This window comes from Chlorocebus sabaeus, chromosome 11 (assembly GCF_047675955.1).
Source record: "Chlorocebus sabaeus isolate Y175 chromosome 11, mChlSab1.0.hap1, whole genome shotgun sequence".
NCBI lineage: Eukaryota > Metazoa > Chordata > Mammalia > Primates > Cercopithecidae > Chlorocebus > Chlorocebus sabaeus.
In genome coordinates, this window is record NC_132914.1 from 27,905,984 (window position 1) to 27,918,321 (window position 12,338).

General features: G+C 38.2%; 1 protein-coding gene across 5 annotated transcripts in view; it reads left to right on the top strand.

Annotated features, from left to right (window-relative positions):
- Positions 1 to 12,338, top strand: part of LOC103218789 (liprin-beta-1-like) — a 144,975-nt gene that overhangs the window by 86,695 nt on the left and 45,942 nt on the right. For 3 of the 5 annotated variants that reach the window (XM_073020574.1, XM_073020575.1, XM_073020572.1), the window contains 5 exons: positions 489 to 575; positions 1,974 to 2,087; positions 4,284 to 4,415; positions 7,074 to 7,166; positions 9,610 to 9,724. In XM_073020574.1, the coding sequence (XP_072876675.1) occupies positions 489 to 575; positions 1,974 to 2,087; positions 4,284 to 4,415; positions 7,074 to 7,166; positions 9,610 to 9,724 (541 nt within the window). Of the gene's footprint in view, positions 1 to 488; positions 576 to 1,973; positions 2,088 to 4,283; positions 4,416 to 7,073; positions 7,167 to 8,823; positions 8,928 to 9,609; positions 10,201 to 12,338 lie in introns of those variants that run through there. The other 2 variants (XR_012094474.1, XM_073020573.1) reach the window with 2 other exon arrangements.

The window sequence follows — 12,338 nt, forward strand, 5'->3', positions numbered from 1 at the left end:
TATGAACAAGCAAACTCATAAGAAGTTAATAAGGTCAGAACAGAAAGTGTTAAAATGCAGATAAGCGAGGCTAGTCGGCACTACCAGGGGAAGTCACTGTGGCCTGAGTGTTTATGCTTTTGGAGGAAGAGAGACAGACCTCAACAGCTAGGGGTGCCCCCTACACACTCACAAAGCTTTGCCTGCCCCTGGGTGTGTGTCTGCTCTCAGTGGAGATACCAGTATCCACTGTGCCTTGTGGGTCATTATTTTTTGCTTGTTAAGAAATGTTTAGTTTGGCAAAAACATGCTTATACACTTAACACGCCTGCCTTACCTCTTTTGTGGTAAATGAACCAAATTGCATTCTCGTATTTTCTGTTTGACAGTGACAGCTGTGCCAGATTCAATTCAGGCCCCTTGGACTAAGAACACTTGTGATTTTCATGTATCTACAATATATCATTCTTAGAGAAGATCAACCTTACCCATATTATTTCCTTTTTCAGACAAATGGACACCTACCTGGGAACGGAGATGTGTATCAAGAAAGGCTGGCACGTTTAGAAAATGATAAAGAATCCCTCATTCTTCAGGCAAGTGATTCTTAAATATTGTTCTTTCCTTGCAGCATACTTACAAAGGCTGTTTTAAATTGGGGTGACAAATTCAGATTGCTTGCAACCTGACTGCTATTAGAAACCAGTTCTATTAGCAACCAGACTGCTAATAGAAATAAGCATGGTAAGCCATCTGTACACAATAGGGAGTAGTGGACTGGGGCAAAATGGTGGTTTGTACACCCAGTTTAGAAGGAGCTGCCATTAATCAACCTCAGCTCTTCCGGGGCCAGTCTGAATACAGGTGCAATGTCATCTGATTTCATCTGTCATCTGATCTGATCAATTTTTTTTTTGGAGGCAGGGTCTTCTTACATTGCCCAGGCTAGTCTTGAACTCCTAGGCTCAAGCAATCTTCCTACCTCAGTCTCCTAAGTAGCTGGGATTACAGGTGTGCAGCACTACACTTGGCTGGATCTAACTTTAAAATATATTTTAATATGTATCAGAAATTTGGATATATGAATATAGCATAAAATCTGCATATATGTAAATTTATATTTCTGAATCTGAAATCTGAATAAATATATTTAATTTTTCAATTTTAAAAATGATACCCTGTGTGCAGCCTGGGTGACAGAGCGAGACTCCATCTCAAGAAAAAAAAAAATGATACCCTGTGTGAGACAAAACACAACAGTGACTAGAATCCTCCTTGTGGGCTAAATTTGAGTTTGTTTCTTCATAATGTTTTATATGCTTGACAAACATTTTTCTTTGGTATATTGAGCAAAATGAACTGAAGTATGTTTTTCTTTGGTATACTGAGCAAAATGAATTGAAGTATATTTACTGGATGATGATTATTGAGGAAAATCTCAGAGATGGGCTCTAAGCACTAGAGTTGAAGGACTAGCCCAACAGCTCCTCATGGACCTTTGAGTATACTGAGTTGCCCCCTGGCTTTGAACACATCTATGAACTGTGTCATCTTCAAAGAGTTCATGGAACTTGAATTCCCTGGGTTCTTTTCCTTATTCTTCTTGAAGTATCGAATTTGAATAGCTCTTGATAATTTCTATTTGAAACATTAACTTCATTTCTTCTCTTCTAATCCTATTTCCACCCTGCCCGCAAAAAAAGATGTGCACACTCTCTCTCATAAATGGTTGAAGTGGCTTTAACCAAAAAATAGTGTACATTACTAATCTACACAAATTTTCTCTGAAATTGTACAGGGCTCCTTAAATCAAAAAGCAATATATAAATAGGAATGCGAGGGACCACTGTCTTCTTGGTACTTCTCAGATTTTTTTTCTTTACGAGCTTATGAGTGGTAGGATCATTCCTTTTTTTGTTCCATTTAGAGAAATAACGTATGCAGTTGGACCCAAATTCTTTTTCACTCATCGCAGTATTTTATTCTAAATACAGCTAAGTGTGTTAACAGACCAGATGGAGGATGAGGGAGAGAAGATTAGAGATTTGGAGTTTTGTCTTGAAGAGCACAGAGAGAAGTTGAATGCCACAAAAGAAATACTGCAGCAGGTATGTGCAGAGGCCAAAACCAAAATAGCATTTCCCTGCTGAACTATTTGAGATGCTACATTTCTATGTTGTGTTTGCTCTGATGCAGCAGTAAGTTTCTTGATTCACTTAGACCAGCACATTTAAAAAAAAAAATTGAGAGTAGCAGAGTCTCAAAACACATGCACGCAATATAAAGTGTTTATGTAATTAGAATCTGCAACAAAATGTCAATAGGATTGTGGCTTATTTTAATTTTCTTTCTTTGCATTCAGATGGTTTCCTAACTCTCGCCTATAAGCATATGTTTTATGATTAAGAAAAAAGAATAATAGTAAAAAATCTAAGAATCCAATTTAAAAATGGGTGAAGATTTGAATAGACATTTCTCAAAAGAAGACATACAAATGGCAAATAGATATATGAAAACGTGCTCAACGTCATTGATCATCAGAGAAATGCAAATCAAAACTACAATGAGATACTATCTCACCCCAGCTAAAAGGGCTTTTATCCAAAAGACAGGCAGTAACAAATGCTGGCAAGGATGTGGAGAAAAGGGAACCCTTGGACACTGTTGGTGGGAATGTAAATTCGTACAACTACTTCGGAGAACACAGTTTGGAGGTTCCTCAAAAAACTAAAAATCGAGCTACCATATGATCCAGCAATACCACCGCTGGATATATACCCAAAGGAAAGGAAATAAGTATATCAAAGAAGTATCTGTGTTCTTGTGTTCACTGCAGCTCTGTTCACAGCCACCAAGATTTGGAAGCAAACTAAATGTCCATCAACAAATGACTGGATAAAGAAAATGTGGTACTTATACACAATGGAGTATGATTCCGCCATAAAAAAGAATGAGATTCAGTCATTTGCAACAACATGAATGGAACTAGATGTTGTTATGTGTAAAATAAGCCAAGCACAGAAAAACAAACACCTCATGTTTTCATTTGTGGGATCTAAAAATAAAACAATTTAACTCATGGAAATAGAGTAGAAGGATGGTTACCAGAGGCTGGGTATGGCAGTGGAGGATGAAGGAAGAGGTGGAGGATGCTGAAGGGGTACAAAATGCTAGTTTGAATAAGGCCTAGTATTTAGTAGTATGTCAGGGTGACTACAGTCAATAATAATCTAATTGTACATTTGAAAATAAGAGTGTAACTGGATTGTTTGTAACACAAAGGATAAATGCTTGAGAAGATGGGGACCCCATTTTCCATGATGTGATTATTACACATTGTATACCTGTATCAAAACATCTCATGTACCCCATAAATATGTATACCTACTATGTACTCACAAAATTAAAAATTAGAAAAAGAAAAAAGAAAAAGGATAAGCACCATCTATAACACATAGGACAGGCTCTGTAAGGTTGTGGATGGAGTATGCACTGGAGCAAAACCTCGTAGGTTTCCACTCCTGCTGTGCCTCTTTTTTTTTTTTTTTTCCCCTCTATGACATTAGGCAAGTTCCTAACCTCTCTGTTACTAAGTTTCCTCATCTTTTGATTAAGGATAATAAGAATTTCTACCTGATAAGATTTTTGTGAGGACTGAAACAGTATATGTCATAACGGTTGCCTGGCATATAACAAACTTAGTATCATCATCATCATCATCAATGTTATCGTCAGACTTAAGTATATATATGGTTTATGCATGTGGATCTACTTAACATGTCTCCCTCAGAAAACTGACATGTGTTTATTTCTGCTCCAAGGACGGTAACAAAAGTGAATGATTTTTTTATTTTATTTTATCTTATTTTTGAGATGGAGTCTTGTTGCCCAGGCTGGAGTGCGGTGGCGTGATCTTGTCTCACTGTAATCTCTGCCTCCTGGGTTCAAGCAATTCTCCTGCCTCAGCCTCTCAAGTAGCTGGGACTACAGGCACCTGCCACTACACTAGCTAATTTTTGTATTTTTAGTAGAAATGAGGTTTCACCATACTGTCCAGGCTTGTCTCGAACTCCTGACCACAAATGATCCACCCCACTCAGCCTCCCAAAGTGCTGGGATTACAGGCGTGAGCCACCGCACCCAGCCTAAAGTGAATAATTTTTAAAAAGTATGTATATTCAGTAATTATACTTTACTGCATCCTCTACTTAATAGGTGCTGCTTTGTGATCATAAATGAGGTAAATTCACATGTGGCTGTTTATAATAAAAGAATTATTGGATGTATCTCTTAAATTCCAATAGGAGCCTCTAAGTAGGACATCCTTAGAAACTCAGAAGTTGGATCTGATGGCTGAAATATCTAACCTGAAGTTGAAACTGACGGCTGTAGAGAAGGACAGATCGGATTATGAAGATAAGTTCAGAGACACAGAGGTGAGTGATACAGTCTCTCCTCTCTCTCTCTCTGTCACTCTGTCTCTGTCTCTCATACACATGCATTCCTAGAGCAAAGTTGAAATTCTCTGGAGGTGTGCAAGGAAGGCAGTTAATTACTACGTGCCCTCATCCTGCTTCATTTTAAGGATAATCTTTGATTACATTGACTTTTTATCACAAAATGCTAATGACAATTTTTTATTTTTAGACTTTTGATATGAAATACTAATCTTTTTATCAACCTTTAGAAATACTTTTGACTTTAGGATATTTGGAGCATCTGTCCATTCATACTAGTTTTCTTAATTTTGTAAATAATGGGCTTAAATGCATGGTTTTACTAGTAGTTATTATTTAAGTACACTGATTATTTACTATATAATTGGATTTTTAAAATCTGTATAGAAGACATACTTACATTATATAATCACAAAACCACAGAGCCTTTTTGAGGGATCGTATTGATGAATATCACTAAGGACTCATATTATGCAAGGATGATTGGTTAACCGGGAAAAGGTGATTTTTTTCTTTGAACTTGAATTCTGACCTGTTAGATGACGAATCACAAATATGTTATTGAGTAATGTCAAACAGCTCTTGACCTAATTCATAAGAAGAAAATATATATCATCTAATTGAAATATTGTATGATTATTAAGTGACTCCTAAGGAGTAATTGTATAATTATGATAGGTAATATTTTGCCCATTTTATAAGAGACCACAATTTAAAAGCCTATAGGTTTATTGGGAAGTGTATTTCATTATAGCATCCCTTCTCTTAGCCTTTGTGAACTTGAATCATTATACTTGGGAGTTTAAAATAATCCCTATTCACAAAGTTTTATTTCCTTATAGCATTGTTCTACTTGTAATTTTTGGCATTCTTGGACAATTTTGTCCTGTAGTCTATGAATTTGTGACCCAGGAATACATGCATGTCTTTGTAAAAAGAGAAACTGGCCAGGCACAGTGGCTCACGCCTGTAATCCCAACACTTTGGGAGTCCAAGGAGGGTGGATCACTTGAGGTCAGGAGTTAAAGACCAGCTTGGTCAACATGGTGAAACCCTTGTCTCTACTAAAAATACAAAAACTAGCTGGGTGTGGTGGTAGGCGCCTGTAATCCCAGTTACTGTGGAGGCTGAGGCAGGAGAATGTCTTGAACCCGGGAGGCTGAGGTTGCAGTGAGCTGAGATGGCGGCACTGCACTCCAGCCTAGGTGACAGAGCAAGACTCCATCATAAAAAAAAAAAAAGAGAGGAGAGAGAAGCAGAAATATAGTAACCATTGTAGGTATTTTTGTGGCTTGTAGTAAAAAATAAGTCATCTCCCATGCAGGGTATTTGAGTGTCTCTTTTGGAGGAGTTAATATTGCTTAACACTCTAATTTTGTTTCCCACTCTCTGGGCTCTGGACAAAAATACACCACTATTTATCAGAATACTTGGACAAGTTTTATGAGCAAATTGGTTCTTTAAAAAGTGACACTAAATAAAATAAAAAGTGGCAGTAGAAAAGGTGTAAAATTGTGTTGTGTTATGTAAACATTAAGATTGGTTTCTCCTTCATTTTCTAATTGTATAATTAGGTGAACTGCAGGGCCCTCATCCACTTTCCAGTTGAGAATTGTCATCAAACTTACAGTAAACTCAATCCCTGATAAACGTCTAATAAAAATTCAATGCTATTGCTAAAATGTATTAGAGAATAGTTGATAAACTTTGTGATGTTATATATGACAATAATTAAAATAGTCCGCAAAATTAAAACTGATTTGACTATTCTCATGTTCCTGTTATCATCCACTTAATAAAAATAAAATATTTCCCTGGCTATTTCATGAATCTTAAGGATTCATGGGCTTAAAGGATTTAATTTTCATTTCTTTCTCCCATATTGGGTTGATGAGCAATCCATATTTTTGTGGACAAAGGGAGAAATTACAAATTAAAAAAAATACCCATGTATCACTGAGAAGGTTCAAAAGGTAAATGGCTTTACTAAAGAATGTGATATATTTAAAATATAAAATAGCATTCTATAAAATAGAATAGAAATAGCACTCTATGAAATAGCATTCAGAGTCATTTTTAAGATAGAAATATCTGACAAATAATAGATATTAAGCTACATTTCTTAATCAAAATTATAGTCACCTTTTATTTTCATAAACCCATCACTTTAGGGCAGAGGCATTGGGGATTTAAAGGAATGGTTTTGTTTGTTTGTTTGTTTTTGACAGAGTGCAATCTCAGCTCACTGCAACCTCTGCCTCCCAGGTTCAGGCGATTCTCCTGCTTCAGCCTCCTGAGTAACTGGGACTATGGGCGTGCGCCACCACACCTGGCCAATTTTTTGTATTTTAGTAGAGACGGGTTTCACCATGTTGGCCAGGATGGTCTTGATCTCCTGACCTTGTGATTCACCCATCTTGGCCTCCCAAAGTGCTGGGATTACAGGCGTGAGCCACCGCTCCCAGCCAATGCTTTGTTTATTAAGGAGGTAGGTTTATTTCTATTTGTCTCATCTGATTCATTCAACTTTAACTCTAGGAGCTGGTGACTTCTTAAGATGTCCAAGCTGCTATTTTGTAGGTATAGGTAACTGTGTTACCACTTTCCTAATGCACTTTCTTGTTTCTTCTTGGACAGGGACTGATTCAGGAGATCAACGATTTGAGGTTAAAAGTCAGTGAAATGGACAGTGGGAGACTTCAGTATGAAAATAAGCATGAATCAACCAAAGTAAGTTTTCCTCACGGATTAACATTTTCAAACAAATGGCTCCACTGTTCATCTATGACCAATAATATAAATAACATGTTTTCTACTTAGTATATGATAAAGAAGGTATTATAAAAGTAAATGAAGTTCCCCCCAAGCTGAAACCTTGAATTTAAACATCACTGATCCGAATTTAAAAACAAGGCTTAACTCATCCGACAGAACATAACCTCCCCCTTCTCTGAGTTGTATCTAGCCTCCTTTATAAACTGGTACTATTTTCTCAGTTATTTAGCTTGTCTTTTTCTATCTGTAGTTTTCTTTCACTCCTCTGTCTCTCTACCAGTCTTTAATGGCCAAACTTTCTAGCGTGAAAATCAAGGTGGGTCAGATGCAGTATGAAAAGCAGCGGATGGAACAAAAATGGGAGTCACTGAAGGTGTAGTAGACGTTGGGCGATGGGGTCCGTGGCTTGTTGCTTTCTGGCTTGTGTTGTTTTGCTGTGATGATGTTTTAGTGGCATATGCATTCATTCTCTGTGTGTGTCACCTGTTGATTAAAATCACCTCAAGCTGATTGAAGGAACAATGGGATCCCTGATGTTGTTTTCAGAAATACGTGAAATAATTAGTGAAATATAATAAACAGGTAAAATGAAAGAATTTATAAATTAAACTCTCTTAGACTGAGACCCAAGCCTAGTAAAATAATTGTAAACATTCACCTGTGAAAGAATTCTGTTTCGTATCCACAGTAGAGTTCACTTTCCTCTTTAGGGACTTTCTTGATGGTAAATGTACAGCAGTTGACATTATCATGGCTGCGAATAGAAATGACTGCTGAGAAGCAGCACAGTGAGAACAGGTTCACACTTCCTGCCAGTGCTACTGAAAATTTTTTGTACTTGTCCACTGTGCTCCTACCAGAAGTCAAAACTACAGGGCCAACTGCCTCGCCTCATTGGAGAACTACATCTTCTCATAGTACTAAATGTAGTAAATACATCTATAGAGATTCTGAAAGTAAAATGTGGCATTGAATATAAAGCTCTATGTCTTAGCATTGCATAGTTGTATTTTCTGTGTTAAATACAGTCAGCAAAATTTGTTTGCTAAAGCTAATTCTTTACTAAAAGAAAACTGAAAATTTAAACATTAGTGCATAGAATGATGAACTTGAAATCTTATATACAGTTGTATGGTTAAAAATTAAAAGAGGGCTTAAATATCTGTTTTCTAATTTATTTTTTCCCATAGTTACAGGAGATTCTGTCCTTTCATCTTAGTGATGAAGGTGAATTATTTAGTTTCATGATTTGGCTAAAGTTGTTGATGACTTGCTACTTTACCCATTAATGAAACTCTGTGCTTGTCAAGGAGGCATGAGTGCCAACTTGAAATGCCGAATAAATGTCAAGCTAGTCTTTTCCAATTTGCATTTTATTTTGCTTTTATGACACTAAGTATCTAATTTGATTATCTTCCTTGACTAACTTGGTCATATTTTTTAAATTGATATAAGATTTAAACCTTAGGGCTATCCTATCCCTAATTATACTCTAAAAGATCTCTTTTTAATTTGATTACAAAGAAACTTGAAATAATTATACAATAACTGTTATAAATGGGACTTCTGCTAATAATCTTTTTTTTTTTTTTTTTTTTTTTTTTTGAGACAGAATCTCTCTGTCGCCCAAGCTGGAGTGCAGTGATGCAACCTCGGCTCACTGCAACCTCCGCCTCCTGGTTTCAAGCAATTCCCCTGCCTCTGCCTCCAGAGCAGGTAGGATTACAGGTGCACGTCACCACTTCCAGCTAATTTTTTGTATTGTTAGTAAAGTCGGAGTTTCACCATGTTGGCCAGGCTGGTCTTGAACTCTTGACCTCAAGTGATCTGCCCGCCTTGGCCTTCAAAGTGCTGGGATTACAGGCGTGAGCCACCATGCCTGGTCTTCTGATAGTCTTGCTTCCTGCTTTTTATTGCCTTTGCTTGATTTCTGACGTTTGCGTGTAAATTTTGTGAGTTTTGTTTTGTTTTGTTTTTGTTTTTGTTTTGAGACGGAGTCTTGCTCTGTTTCCCAAGTTGGAGTGCAGTGGCACGATCTTGGCTTACTGCAACCTCTGCTTCCCAGTTCAATCAATTATCCTGCCTCAGCCTCAGGAGTAGCTGGGATTACAGACATGTACTACCACACCTGGATAGTTTTTTTGTATTTTTAGTAGAGATGGGATTTTATCATGTTGACCAGGCTGGTCTCAAACTCCTGACCTCAATTGATCTACCCACCTCAGCTTTCCAAAATGCTAGAATTACAAGTGTGAGCCACCATGCCCAGCTGCTTCTAAATTCTTGTAGATTTGTTTCATTCATAAAACCTGATTGTTGATTTAAAGAGCTAATATGCTCTCTGAATGTTCTTTTTTAGTCATGATCTGCTATTTTTAAATGAATTTGTAACTTGTAGGATGAACTGGCATCTTTAAAAGAACAACTAGAAGAAAAGGAATCTGAAGTAAAAAGGCTACAAGAAAAATTGGTTTGCAAGATGAAAGGAGAAGGGGTTGAAATTGTTGATAGAGGTAAGAAGATATATTTCACATTCGTCATCTCATTTTTTTAAGTCCTCCAAAATCTGTGGAAGAAACCGATGATAGTCAATGTGTAGTTTCAGCATCAAAGAAAGAGTAGCAGAATCCAGCCAGGCCCAGAACCACAGGGAATTCTCCAAGACTCTTTACTGTGACTGGGAATCCATTAACTTCCTCTTCAGCACCTGGAAAAGGGGAATTCTGTACTTTATTTGGTGTTTAGGATTACTAGACTGTAAATTCTCATCACAAGAATGGACTTGTTTCAATTGCAATGCAAGGGAATGTATGCCAAAAGAGTTAAAAACAATCATCCCTGTGTCCCAGGATTCTTGCCCTCAGAACTGAAATTGGATAAATAAGGGACTTAGAAACTGTTCTGCCCTTTAGACAGAAGAGAAAAATGGTTCTGTATCTTTGTAAAAATTAGTAAAAGCTTTATACCAGGGATTGAGCCCTCCACATTTTAGAAAGCAAAAATAGGCTAATTCTGTTTTCGGAAAAATGCATGAATTTATCCAATTTTTTTTTCATAACTGAAGAAGTTTGTTCTGAGTATTATATGGACCATTATTTCTAATAAAGTAGGTGTATATGATAGAAAATAGCCTGAATGAAATGTTTTTTAAATTATATTTGGAAATATAATGTGCATAACATCTGGCAGCACTAGGTTAAATTTAACCTTTCTTTGTAATTATGAATGATGACTGTGGCACTATGAGACACCAGCCATGTTCTGAGCAAGAACATGTGAAGGATAGGCTAGCATTCTGGAAAAGATTCTGTAATGTTGATGAAGGCAGAACTCATGCACTAGACAGCAGAACTTTGTGATGATCAGTTTACTCTTTCTTCCCAACTTCTCTAGCAAGGATTGTCTTCAATCTGTTGACAGAACAATCAGCCTTTAAAATAAAGAAGTGCAATTCAATGAAGACAGCTAAGATAATAAGAGAGCATTTGGTTGCATTTTAAAGTGAAATCATTAATTAAAAAGGGTCATATATACCTATGGTAAGAATGTAAGCAAGAGCTGGCAGCCTCTCTGTCCTACAGAGAAATCCTGCCCCTGGAGTAGGATTGAATGAAGCCAAGAAGCTGAAAAAATTGCAGATGGGGCAAAGAAAGAGTCCTGGAGACTCAAGTCCGTAGATTGCAGCACCATTTGTGCCCTTTTAGATTTTTTTTTTTTTTTTTTGGTTAACTGAGTTCCAGTTGAGTTTTTTCTTTTAGTAAAAAAGGCTAAACTGAATCCAAGATGGCCAAATAGGCACAGCTCCAGGCTACAGCTCCCAGTGTGAGCAACACAGAAGACAGGTGATTTCTGCATTTCCAACTGAGGTACTGGGTTCATCTCACTGGGCATGTCAGAAAGTGGGTGCAGGACAGTGGGTGCAGTCAACTGAGTGAGAGCCAAAGCAGGGCAAGGCATCCCCTCACCTGGGAAGCACAAAGGGAAAGGGAATTCCGTTTCCTAGCCTAGGGAAACCATAACACACACACAGCACCTGGAAAATTGGGTCACTCTGACCATAATAATGTACTTTTCCAAGGGTCTTAGCAAACGGCACACCAGGAGATTATATCCTGCGCCTGGCTCAGAGGGTCCAATGCCCACGGGGCCTCCCTCATTGCTAGCACAGCAGTCTGAGATCTAACTGCAAGGTGGCAGTGAGGCTGGGGGGCGGGTGCCCGCCATTGCTGAGGCTTGAGTAGGTAAACAAAGTGGCTGGGAAGCTTGAACTGGGTGGAGCCCACCAAAGCTCCAGGGGGCATGCCTGCCTCTGTAGACTCCACCTCTGGGGACAGGGCATAGCCAAACAAAAGGCAGCAGAAACTTCTGCAGATTTAAATGTCCCTGTCTGATAACTTTGAAGAGAGTAGTGGTTCTCCCAGCAGAGTTTGAGATCTGAGAATGGACAGACTGCCTCCTCAAGTGGGTCTCTGACACCTGAGTAGCCTAACCAGGAGGCATCCCCTAGTAGAGGCAGACTGACACCTCACATGGCCAGGTACCCCTCTGAGACAAAGCTTCCAGAGGAACGATAAGGCAGCAACATTTGCTGTTCAGCAATATTCACTCTTCTGCAGCCTCCGCTGCTGATAACTAGGCAAACAGGGTCTGGAGTGGGCCTCCAGCAAACTCCAACAGACCTGCAGCTGAGGGTCCTGACTGTTAGAAGGAAAACTAACAAACAGAAAGGACTTCCACACCAAAACCCCATCTGTACATCACTATTGTCAAAGACCAAAGATAGATAAAACCACAAAGGTGGTGAAAAAACAGAGCAGGAAAGCTGAAAATTCTAAAAATCAGAGCACCTCTCCCCCTCCAAAGGAATGCAGCTCCTTGCCAGCAATGGAACAAAGCTGGACAGAGAATGACTTTGACCAGTTGGGAGAAGAAGGCTTCAGACCATCAAACTTCTCCGAGCTAAAGGAGGAAGTTCGAACCCATCACAAAGAAGCTAAAAACCTTGAAAAAAGATTAGACGAATGGCTAACTAGAATAACCAATGTAGAGAAGTCCTTAAATGACCTGACAGAGCTGAAAACCATGGCATGAGAGCTACATGACAAATGCACAAGCTTCAGTAACTGA